Source organism: Ambystoma mexicanum, chromosome 11 (genome assembly GCF_040938575.1).
Source record: "Ambystoma mexicanum isolate Mex_15411 chromosome 11, UKY_AmexF1_1, whole genome shotgun sequence".
Taxonomy (NCBI): domain Eukaryota; kingdom Metazoa; phylum Chordata; class Amphibia; order Caudata; family Ambystomatidae; genus Ambystoma; species Ambystoma mexicanum.
Window position 1 is genome coordinate 129,615,594 of NC_090934.1, and position 10,921 is coordinate 129,626,514.

Consider the following 10,921-nt stretch of genomic DNA (forward strand, 5'->3'; position numbering starts at 1 on the left):
GCATTCTTGCGAAAGGATGAACATACATGCGTGTAAATCCTCCAGTTCCTTTTGTTTTGATGACTGGGTGGAGACATTGTTGTCCCGGTCCATGTACAAGAAGGCCATTTTAATGCCTAAAGCGGAAACGATTAATTTCAATGATATATAGGGATTGTTCCTGGATGTGTATGGCTGAGGTGCTAACAGGATGTGTTCTTTAAAATGTTGTCATCAATTTGGTTTTGGATGCCCGGCTGGTATTGTAAAAGTGTCCCGTTGTATAGTTTATCTGTGTGTTTGCATGATATACAATGTTTTTTATTTCTTTTCCTTTTCTGTACTTCGGTCTCACCTTCGCGCCACGGATACCCTACTTGCTGTAACCTGAGTGACACTCACTACTAATATTCACTCTTCTCAATAAAAATAGATTCATTCCCTCTCCCCGCAGAGATAGCCTCACTGCTCCCACATAGACACTCACTACTACCCTCTTCTCTTCCCAATGTGATAGGCTCACTCTATCAATTCACAGTGAGAGGCACAGTGCTCACACACTACTAAACACTAATAACCCAAACTCTTACTAGGATATGATAGGTTATTTATAACGCGCTTACTACCCAGAGGTTTCTAAGCGCAGACCCAGGGATCGAACCTGTGGTGTTCCGTGTCGTTTTGCTTCCAAGGCGAGCACGTTGCCCCTGAGCTATCCTCCCAAGACTATGCACCGTCCTACAACATACGCTCGTGACCCTTTTCGCGCCTTGAAACACTTCTGTATAGGCGCGTTATAAATGCTATATCATATCATATCATATCCCCTCACAGAGATAAACACACGGGTCGCACACATAGACACACACACACTACAGGTACAACCTTCACTCAACTCGATGGGATACATGCACTCCCGTCCTTCACGGACAGTCACATATCCACCGCCCCACCCAACCCTCCCTCCCCCACCCCTACACCCCGGGGTCTCTTACGTAAGTCTTGCCTCAACGTCTTGAGTCTTGCAGGAAATCGTTCCACGGCGCCCCTCCTCACCCCTCTCTGGGAGGATAGGTCTGTGGCACTTTCTCGCGAGGATACCCTCACCCCAACTCTCACCCATTGTAGAGATTGTGCCAAAGATCACACATTTCATTAGCTTCACTAGTCAGGAGCGCTCTCATAGGGGTGGCACTGGCAACTGTCTCACTCTCACGGGGACAGTCCCAGACCATCCCACGTGCACAATCAGCAAGTCCCTGACAGGCAGCCGCTAACAGGCACAGCCAAAAATCTCTCTCACAGAGACAGCAGCGGTGTCTCTCACATGGACAGTTCCAGGCCCTCGCACAGGGACAGCCCACGGCTCTCTCATATGCACAGTCCAAGCTTCTCTCACAACGACAGTAACAAGCTCTCTCTCCGTCTCTTGATGATGTCGTAGGCTCACCCTCACATTGATAATCCCAGGCTCTCCCAAACACACAGCCTGAGACTCTCATATGCACTGCCCAGGATTCCTCACACAGCCTGAGACTCTCACATGCACAGTCCAAGATCCCTCACACAGCCTGAGACTTTCACATGCACAGTCCAGGATCCCTCACACAGCCTGAGACTCTCATAAGCAATGCCCAGGATCCCTCACACAGCCTGAGACTCTCACATGCACAGTCCAAGATCCCTCACACAGTCTGAGACTCTCACATGCACAGTCCAGGATCCCTCACACAGCCTGAGACTCTCACATGCACAGTCCAAGATCCCTCACACAGCCTGAGACTCTCACATGCACTGTCCAGGATCCCTCACACAGCATGAGACTCTCACATGCACAGTCCAAGATCCCTCACACAGCCTGAGACTCTCACATGCACTGTCCAGGATCCCTCACACAGCCTGAGACTCTCAAATGCACTGTCCAGGATCCCTCAAACAGCCTGAGACTCTCACATGCACAGTCCAAGATCCCTCACACAGCCTGAGACTCTCACATGCACTGTCCAGGATCCCTCACACAGCCTGAGACTCTCACATGCACTGCCCAGTATCCCTCACACAGCCTGAGACTCTCACATGCACAGTCCAAGATCCCTCACACAGCCTGAGACTCTCACATGCACTGTCCAGGATCCCTCACACAGCCTGAGACTCTCACATGCACAGTCCAAGATCCCTCACACAGCCTGAGACTCTCATAAGCAATGCCCAGGATCCCTCACACAGCCTGAGACTCTCACATGCACAGTCCAAGATCCCTCACACAGCCTGAGACTCTCACATGCACAGTCCAAGATCCCTCACACAGCCTGAGACTCTCACATGCACTGTCCAGGATCCCTCACACAGCCTGAGACTCTCACATGCACAGTCCAAGATCCCTCACACAGCCTGAGACTCTCATAAGCAATGCCCAGGATCCCTCACACAGCCTGAGACTCTCACATGCACAGTCCAAGATCCCTCACACAGCCTGAGACTCTCACATGCACTGTCCAGGATCCCTCACACAGCCTGAGACTCTCACATGCACTGTCCAGGATCCCTCACACAGCCTGGGACTCTCACATGCACTGTCCAGGATCCCTCACACAGCCTGAGACTCTCACATGTACAGTCCAAGATCCCTCACACAGCCTGAGACTCTCACATGCACTGTCCAAGATCCCTCACACTGACAGTACCAGGCTCTCTCGCGCTCTGCTTCCTGATGATGTCATAGGTGCGCCCTCGCAGTGATAATCCCAGGCTCTCAAGACACACAGCCTGAGACTCTCACATGCACTGCCCAGGATCCCTCACACAGCCTGAGACTCTCACATGCACAGTCCGGCATCCCTCACACAGCCTGAGACTCTCACATGCACTGCCCAGGATCCCTCACACAGCCTGAGACTCTCACATGCACAGTCCAGGATCCCTCACACAGCCTGAGACTCTCACGTGCACAGTCCAGGATCCCTCACACCGACAGTGCCAGGCGCTCTCGCTCTCTGCCTCCTGATGATGTCATAGGCTCACCCTCACAATGATAAGCCCAGGCTCGGTCACGTGAACAGTCAGATAGCCTTTCAAGCTTAAATGCAAGGCTTTCTCAGACGAAACCTAAAACAGCTCTTTCACACAAAAAGCACCAGCTGTTCTCCCAATGTGCAGGTTATTTTACGGGAACAGTCCCAGTCTGTACACCAGAGACAGTCAACCCTCCCTCTCGCAGCATCGGTAAAGGGATACCTCACATGGACACTCCTAGAACCTTTCACCAGGAACACTCTCAGGCCTTCTCGCAAGTGGCAGCCCCAGCTCACAGCTCTCTCACTGGCACAGTCTCATAGGAATGTAATGGGCTCACCCTCTCAGTAATAGTCCCAGTCTCTCTCGCACAGACAGTCCCACAGCTGTGTCACTGAGATGGCCAGGTGTCTCTTGCACAGACAGTCCCACAGCTGTGTCACTGAGATGGCCAGGTCTCTCTCGCACGGACAGCCCCACAGCTGTGCCACTGAGATGGCCAGGTGTCTCTCGTATTGACAGTCCCACAGCTGTCTCACTGATTTGGCCAGGTCTCTCTCGCACAGACAGTCCCACAGCTGTGTCACTGAGATGGACAGGTGTCTCTCGCACGGACAGTCCCACAGCTGTGTCACTGAGATGGGCAGGTGTCTCTCACACAGACAGTCCCACAGCTGTGTCACTGAGATGGACAGGTGTTTCTCGCACGGACAGTCCCACAGCTGTGTCACTGAGATGGCCAGGTGTCTCTCACACAGACAGTCCCACAGCTGTGTCACTGAGATGGCCAGGTGTCTCTCGCACAGACAGTCCCACAGCTGTTTCACTGAGATGTCACTGAGATGGCCAGGTGTCTCTCACACAGACAGTCCCACAGCTGTGTCACTGAGATGGCCAGGTTTCTCTCGCACGGACAGCCCCACAGCTGTGTCACTGAGATGGACAGGTGTCTCTCGCACGGACAGTCACACAGCTGTGTCACTGAGATGGCCAGGTGTCTCTCGCACGGACAGTCACACAGCTGTGTCACTGAGATGGCCAGGTGTCTCTCGCACAGACAGTCCCACAGCTGTGTCACTGAGATGGACAGGTGTCTCTCGCACGGACAGTCCCACAGCTGTTTCACTGAGATGGCCAGGTGTCTCTCGCACAGACAGTCGCACAGCTGTGTCACTGAGATGGCCAGGTGTCTTTCGCACGGACAGTCGCACAGCTGTGTCACTGAGATGGTCAGGTCTCTCTCGCACGGACAGTCGCACAGCTGTGTCACTGAGATGGTCAGGTCTCTCTCGCACGGACAGTCGCACAGCTGTGTCACTGAGATGGCGAGGTGTCTCTCGCACGGACAGTCCCACAGCTGTGTCACTGAGATGGCCAGGTGTCTCTCACACGGACAGTCACACAGCTGTGTCACTGAGATGGCCAGGTGTCTCTCCCACAGACAGTCGCACAGCTGTGTCACTGAGGTGGCTAGGTGTCTCTCGCACAGACAGTCCTACAGTTGTGTCACTGAGGTGGCCAGGTCACTCTCGCATGGACAGTTGCACAGCTGTGTCACTGAGGTGGCCAGGTCTCTCTCGCATGGACAGTCCCACAGCTGTGTCACTGAGATGGCTAGGTGTCTCTCGCACGGACAGTCCCACAGTTTTGTCTTTGACATGGCCAGGTGTCTCTCACACAGACAGTCGCACAGCTGTGTCACTGAGGTGGCCAGGTCACTCTCGCATGGACAGTCCCACAGCTGTGTCACTGAGATGGCTAGGTGTCTCTCGCACGGACAGTCCCACAGTTTTGTCTTTGACATGGCCAGGTGTCTCTCACACAGACAGTCGCGCAGCTGTGTCACTGAGGTGGCCAGGTCACTCTCGCATGGACAGTCACACAGCTGTGTCACTGAGGTGGCCAGGTCACTCTTGCATGGACAGTCACACAGCTGTGTCACTGAGGTGGCCAGGTCACTCTCGCATGGACAGTCGCACAGCTGTGTTACTGAGATGGGCAGGTGTCGCTCACACAGACAGTCCCACAGCTGTGTCACTGAGGTGGCCAGGTCACTCTCGCATGGACAGTCGCACAGCTGTGTTACTGAGATGGCCAGGTGTCGCTCACACAGACAGTCGCACAGCTGTGTCACTGAGATGGACAGGTGTCTCTCGCACAGACAGTCGCACAGCTGTGTCACTGAGGTGGCCAGGTCACTCTCACATGGACAGTCACACAGCTGTGTCACTGAGATGGCCAGGTGTCTCTCGCACAGACAGTCCCACAGCTGTGTCACTGAGATGGCCAGGTGTCTCTCGCACAGACAGTCCCACAGCTGTGTCAATGAGATGGCCAGGTGTCTCTCGCACAGACAGTCCCACAGCTGTGTCACTGAGGTGGCCAGGTCACTCTCGCATGGACAGTCCCACAGCTGTGTCACTGAGGTGGCCAGGTCACTCTCGCATGGACAGTCGCACAGCTGTGTCACTGAGGTGGCCAGGTCACTCTCGCATGGACAGTCGCACAGCTGTGTCACTGAGGTGGCCAGGTCACTCTCGCATGGACAGTCCCACAGCTGTGTCACTGAGGTGGCCAGGTCACTCTCGCATGGACAGTCACACAGCTGTGTCACTGAGGTGGCCAGGTCACTCTCGCATGGACAGTCGCACAGCTGTGTCACAGAGATGGCCAGGTGTCTCTCGCACAGAGCTGTGTCACAGAGATGGCCAGGTGTCTCTCGCACAGACAGTCCCACAGCTGTGTCAATGAGATGGCCAGGTGTCTCTCGCATGGACAGTCACACAGCTGTGTCACTGAGGTGGCCAGGTCACTCTCGCATGGACAGTCACACAGCTGTGTCACTGAGGTGGCCAGGTCACTCTCGCATGGACAGTTGCACAGCTGTGTCACTGAGGTGGCCAGGTCTCTCTCGCATGGACAGTCCCACAGCTGTGTCACTGAGATGGCTAGGTGTCTCTCGCACGGACAGTCCCACAGTTTTGTCTTTGACATGGCCAGGTGTCTCTCACACAGACAGTCGCACAGCTGTGTCACTGAGGTGGCCAGGTCACTCTCGCATGGACAGTCCCACAGCTGTGTCACTGAGATGGCTAGGTGTCTCTCGCACGGACAGTCCCACAGTTTTGTCTTTGACATGGCCAGGTGTCTCTCACACAGACAGTCGCACAGCTGTGTCACTGAGGTGGCCAGGTCACTCTCGCATGGACAGTCACACAGCTGTGTCACTGAGGTGGCCAGGTCACTCTTGCATGGACAGTCACACAGCTGTGTCACTGAGGTGGCCAGGTCACTCTCGCATGGACAGTCGCACAGCTGTGTTACTGAGATGGGCAGGTGTCGCTCACACAGACAGTCCCACAGCTGTGTCACTGAGGTGGCCAGGTCACTCTCGCATGGACAGTCGCACAGCTGTGTTACTGAGATGGCCAGGTGTCGCTCACACAGACAGTCGCACAGCTGTGTCACTGAGATGGACAGGTGTCTCTCGCACAGACAGTCGCACAGCTGTGTCACTGAGGTGGCCAGGTCACTCTCACATGGACAGTCACACAGCTGTGTCACTGAGATGGCCAGGTGTCTCTCGCACAGACAGTCCCACAGCTGTGTCACTGAGATGGCCAGGTGTCTCTCGCACAGACAGTCCCACAGCTGTGTCAATGAGATGGCCAGGTGTCTCTCGCACAGACAGTCCCACAGCTGTGTCACTGAGGTGGCCATGTCACTCTCGCACGGACAGTCACACAGCTGTGTCACTGAGGTGGCCAGGTCACTCTCGCATGGACAGTCCCACAGCTGTGTCACTGAGGTGGCCAGGTCACTCTCGCATGGACAGTCGCACAGCTGTGTCACTGAGGTGGCCAGGTCACTCTCGCATGGACAGTCGCACAGCTGTGTCACTGAGGTGGCCAGGTCACTCTCGCATGGACAGTCCCACAGCTGTGTCACTGAGGTGGCCAGGTCACTCTCGCATGGACAGTCACACAGCTGTGTCACTGAGGTGGCCAGGTCACTCTCGCATGGACAGTCGCACAGCTGTGTCACAGAGATGGCCAGGTGTCTCTCGCACAGAGCTGTGTCACAGAGATGGCCAGGTGTCTCTCGCACAGACAGTCCCACAGCTGTGTCAATGAGATGGCCAGGTGTCTCTCGCATGGACAGTCCCACAGCTGTGTCACTGAGGTGGCCAGGTCACTCTCGCATGGACAGTCCCACAGCTGTGTCACTGAGGTGGCCAGGTCACTCTCGCATGGACGGTCGCACAGCTGTGTCACTGAGGTGGCCAGGTCACTCTCGCATGGACGGTCGCACAGCTGTGTCACTGAGGTGGCCAGGTCACTCTCGCATGGACAGTCCCACAGCTGTGTCACTGAGGTGGCCAGGTCACTCTCGCATGGACAGTCCCACAGCTGTGTCACTGAGGTGGCCAGGTCACTCTCGCATGGACAGTCACACAGCTGTGTCACTGAGGTGGCCAGGTCACTCTCGCATGGACAGTCACACAGCTGTGTCACTGAGGTGGCCAGGTCACTCTCGCATGGACAGTCGCACAGCTGTGTCACAGAGATGGCCAGGTCTCTCCAATGTGTTCTGATTTTCGTGAAAAGCACGAATCAAATGTAAACCTCTGGCTGCCGCTCTCTGATGTCTACACAAGAAGGCCCCTTCCTACCTCATCCCACGTATTTCAGCAAAACCAATACACGCTCCCTCCAGCCGCACTCTATTGATGCCCAGATTCAATCTCAAGCGCGCTGGGCGCCAGCTTTTGTTCCCCCGCTCTGACACTTTGGAACCCCCGTCCCTGGCACCTCTGAAATGAACCATCTTTCACCGTCTCCACAAATCCCTTTAAAACGAGGCTATTTGGCAAATATGTCTAATGTGCACTGCACTATGCTCTCTACCTTGATTGTGTCTGCACTTTCCCTACTTTGTACAAGTGCCGTGAAACCTGCGGGTCTGGGCACTATATCAAATGAAATAAATAAATACATGTTTGTAGCCCGCAGACCCTGATGGGAGCCGAGCAGAAATGGCATGTGGGGGGCGTAGATGACAACACTGAGTGGGCAGAGCAAACCAGAAGTATTCATAACGAAAGAGGATCATTATTGGGGTGCGTTTTGAAATTCTCCCTAAATAATGAATAGGAGTTGAGTTTGGGAGGATCGGGAGGCAGCACATTCCAGGCTGGAGGACCACAGACAGAAGAACATCTGTCTCCGCTGTGCAGGCAATACAAGGGAGGACCCATGAGAAGATGCTGGCCAGTGCCTCGAAGTGAACCAGTTGGACAGTAGAGAGACATCCTGGAGACAAGGCAACTGGGGGCTAAGCCATGAAAGCACGAGACAGAGGCTCAGGCACGAGCCAGGTGTCTCTCGCATGGACAGTCCCACAGCTGTGTCTCTTGCACAGCCGTGTCACTGAGGCGGCCAGGTGTCTCGCGCACAGACCTCCCACAGCTGTGTCACTGAGACTGCGAGGTCTCTACGGCACGGACAGTCACACAGCTGTGTCTCTGAGACAGCCAAGTTTCTCTCGCATGGACAGTACCACAGCTGTGTCTCTTGCATGGACATTCCCACAGCCGTGTCACTGAGGCGGCCAAGTGTCTCGCGCACAGCCCTCCCACAGCTGTGTCACTGAGACTGCGAGGTCTCAACGGCACGGACAGTCTCACAGCTGTGTCTCTGAGACAGCCAAGTTTCTCTCGCATGGACAGTCCCACAGCTGTGTCTCTTGCATGGACATTCCCACCGCCGTGTCACTGAGGCGGCCAGGTGTCTCGCGCACAGACCTCCCACAGCTGTGTCACTGAGACTGCGGGGTCTCTACGGCACGGACAGTCACACAGCTGTGTCTCTGAGACAGCCAAGTTTCTCTCGCATGGACAGTACCACAGCTGTGTCTCTTGCATGGACATTCCCACAGCCGTGTCACTGAGGCGGCCAGGTGTCTCGCGCACAGCCCTCCCACAGCTGTGTCACTGAGACTGCTAGGTCTCTACAGCACGGACAGTCACACAGCTGTGTCTCTGAGACAGCCAAGTTTCTCTCGCATGGACAGTACCACAGCTGTGTCTCTTGCATGGACATTCCCACAGCTGTGTCACTGAGGCGGCCAGGTCTCTCTTGCACAGACGGTCTGATAGAACAGCAAGTAGAGCACTCGCTTTGATATCTGTGCAGAGCCTGCAGACACAGGTTAGAATCCCGGTGGGGCCAAACTCACCCTTTCATCCTTCCGTGGTCGATAAATGAGCACCACACACTGTGGGTAATAATAAACAGCGCCCAGATGCCCGAGGGTTCAAAGCGCTATATAAATGCTAAATTATTATTATTATAGACAGTGGCACAGCTGTGTCTCTGGGATGGCCAGGTCTCTCTCGATAGCACACCGAGTAGAGCGTTCGCTTTGACATCTGTGCAGAGCCATGAGCACCACACACCTGGGTAATAATAAGCAGCGCTCAGATGCCTGAGGGTTCGCAGCGCTATATAAATGCTAAATTATTATTATTACGGACAGTCGGCCTGCGGTGTCTCTGAGATGGCCATGCCTCTCACACACAAACTCCAAGCTCTCTCGCGTGCACAGCCCCAGTCACTGGAGAACGCCGGCTCGCTCACACAGGCGGTCCTACATCACTCTCACTGCTATGGCCCATGGCTCTTGTGTCTGCAATTCCATTGTGTGTGCTCTCCAGACTCCTATACAAACCCAGCCCTCTCACCCGCGGCTCATCCCCTTCATCACTGCACTCAGAGTTGGAGCCCACGCCGGTTCCGCCCTCACTCACCTTGCTCCGCAGAGCTGTCCGTGCTGAAGCGGGACACCAGCAGCGTGATACCCAGGAAGAGCCGTAGGGCGGCGGGCGGGAGCTCCATGGTCCGGCTCTGCACGGCGGGGCACCCTCCGGCTGCTGCTCCAGTCGTAGCTGCGCGCAGCACCTTGGGGGCGACGTCCGGCCCAAGTTCTTCGTTGCCCCCTAGGCAGAGTCTCCAGCCCCCATCCTCGCTTCCAGTCCTGCTGCAGGGGCGCTCTTTACCTGGACTGGCATCAGCGGGGGTGGGCACGCACGGCCATCAGCTGGGTGGCCACAGTCCGTGGCTGCCTGGTTCATTGGCCCTCACACGCGTTCACTGGTCGCGGGTCTCTTGGCCCTCTGGGGTGCACATCAATGACGGCAGCGCTGCACACCTGCCTCCTTCCCCTCCTGTGCGGTGTGCCTGCCAGCGGCACCAACTCTGCACACATGCATCCCTAGTTCTCCTGGTGTGCGTGATGCGCAGCAGCGTGCACAGCTCTGCACACCTGCATCCTCAGAGGTCCTCCTGTGTCGTGGTCAGCCCGCCCGGCAGCACAGGTCTACACGCCTGCCTCCTGTGCAGCGTGCATGCCAGTGCCCGCAGCGCTCCGCACTTGCCTCTCTTGGTTTCTCCCTGTGTCGTGCCAGGCATGCCAGGGACACCGCTCTGTACACCTGCGCCCCTAGGTCTTCTGCTTTGCCATGCCCATGCCCCCTCACTCGCAGAGCTGCGCCTTTCTCTGCCGGCTGCGAGCGGCAGCCCCTCCTCCCTCTCTCACTCCCCCTTTAAATCGGGAGATTGAGTTAACACCTTCCTGCCCGTGCAAGAGCAACATATCCGCTGACCGAGGCTGGGTTTAATACATTCTGATGAGTTAATTTGTGGAAGACGCGTTTGCTTAGAAACGTACGTGTGTTTCAAGTCTGACAGCATCCCTTTTACCTGCTGAGGTGTCTGAACTCCTTTCCGTGCATTTTTGGGCAAAGGGAGTACGTCGAGTAAGGGGTACTTTGCGATATACATCTATCCAAATGGGCTTCGTGCGATTTCCCAGCGACCTCTTTTCTTTTCTTCAACAGCAATGCTTGGCGGATAGCTCGGTAGGTTAAGCA

At 55.4% G+C, this 10,921-nt stretch overlaps 1 protein-coding gene across 1 annotated transcript in view; it reads right to left on the reverse strand.

The window, feature by feature from the left end:
- Positions 1–10,581, reverse strand: part of EPHA10 (EPH receptor A10) — a 1,411,836-nt gene extending 1,401,255 nt beyond the window's left edge. Inside the window, exon 1 of the mRNA XM_069622653.1 lies at positions 9,800–10,581. Within this exon, the coding sequence (XP_069478754.1) occupies positions 9,800–9,887 (88 nt within the window). The 5' untranslated portion in view covers positions 9,888–10,581. The remainder of the gene's footprint in view (positions 1–9,799) is intronic.
- Between the last annotated feature and the right edge of the window lie 340 nt (positions 10,582–10,921).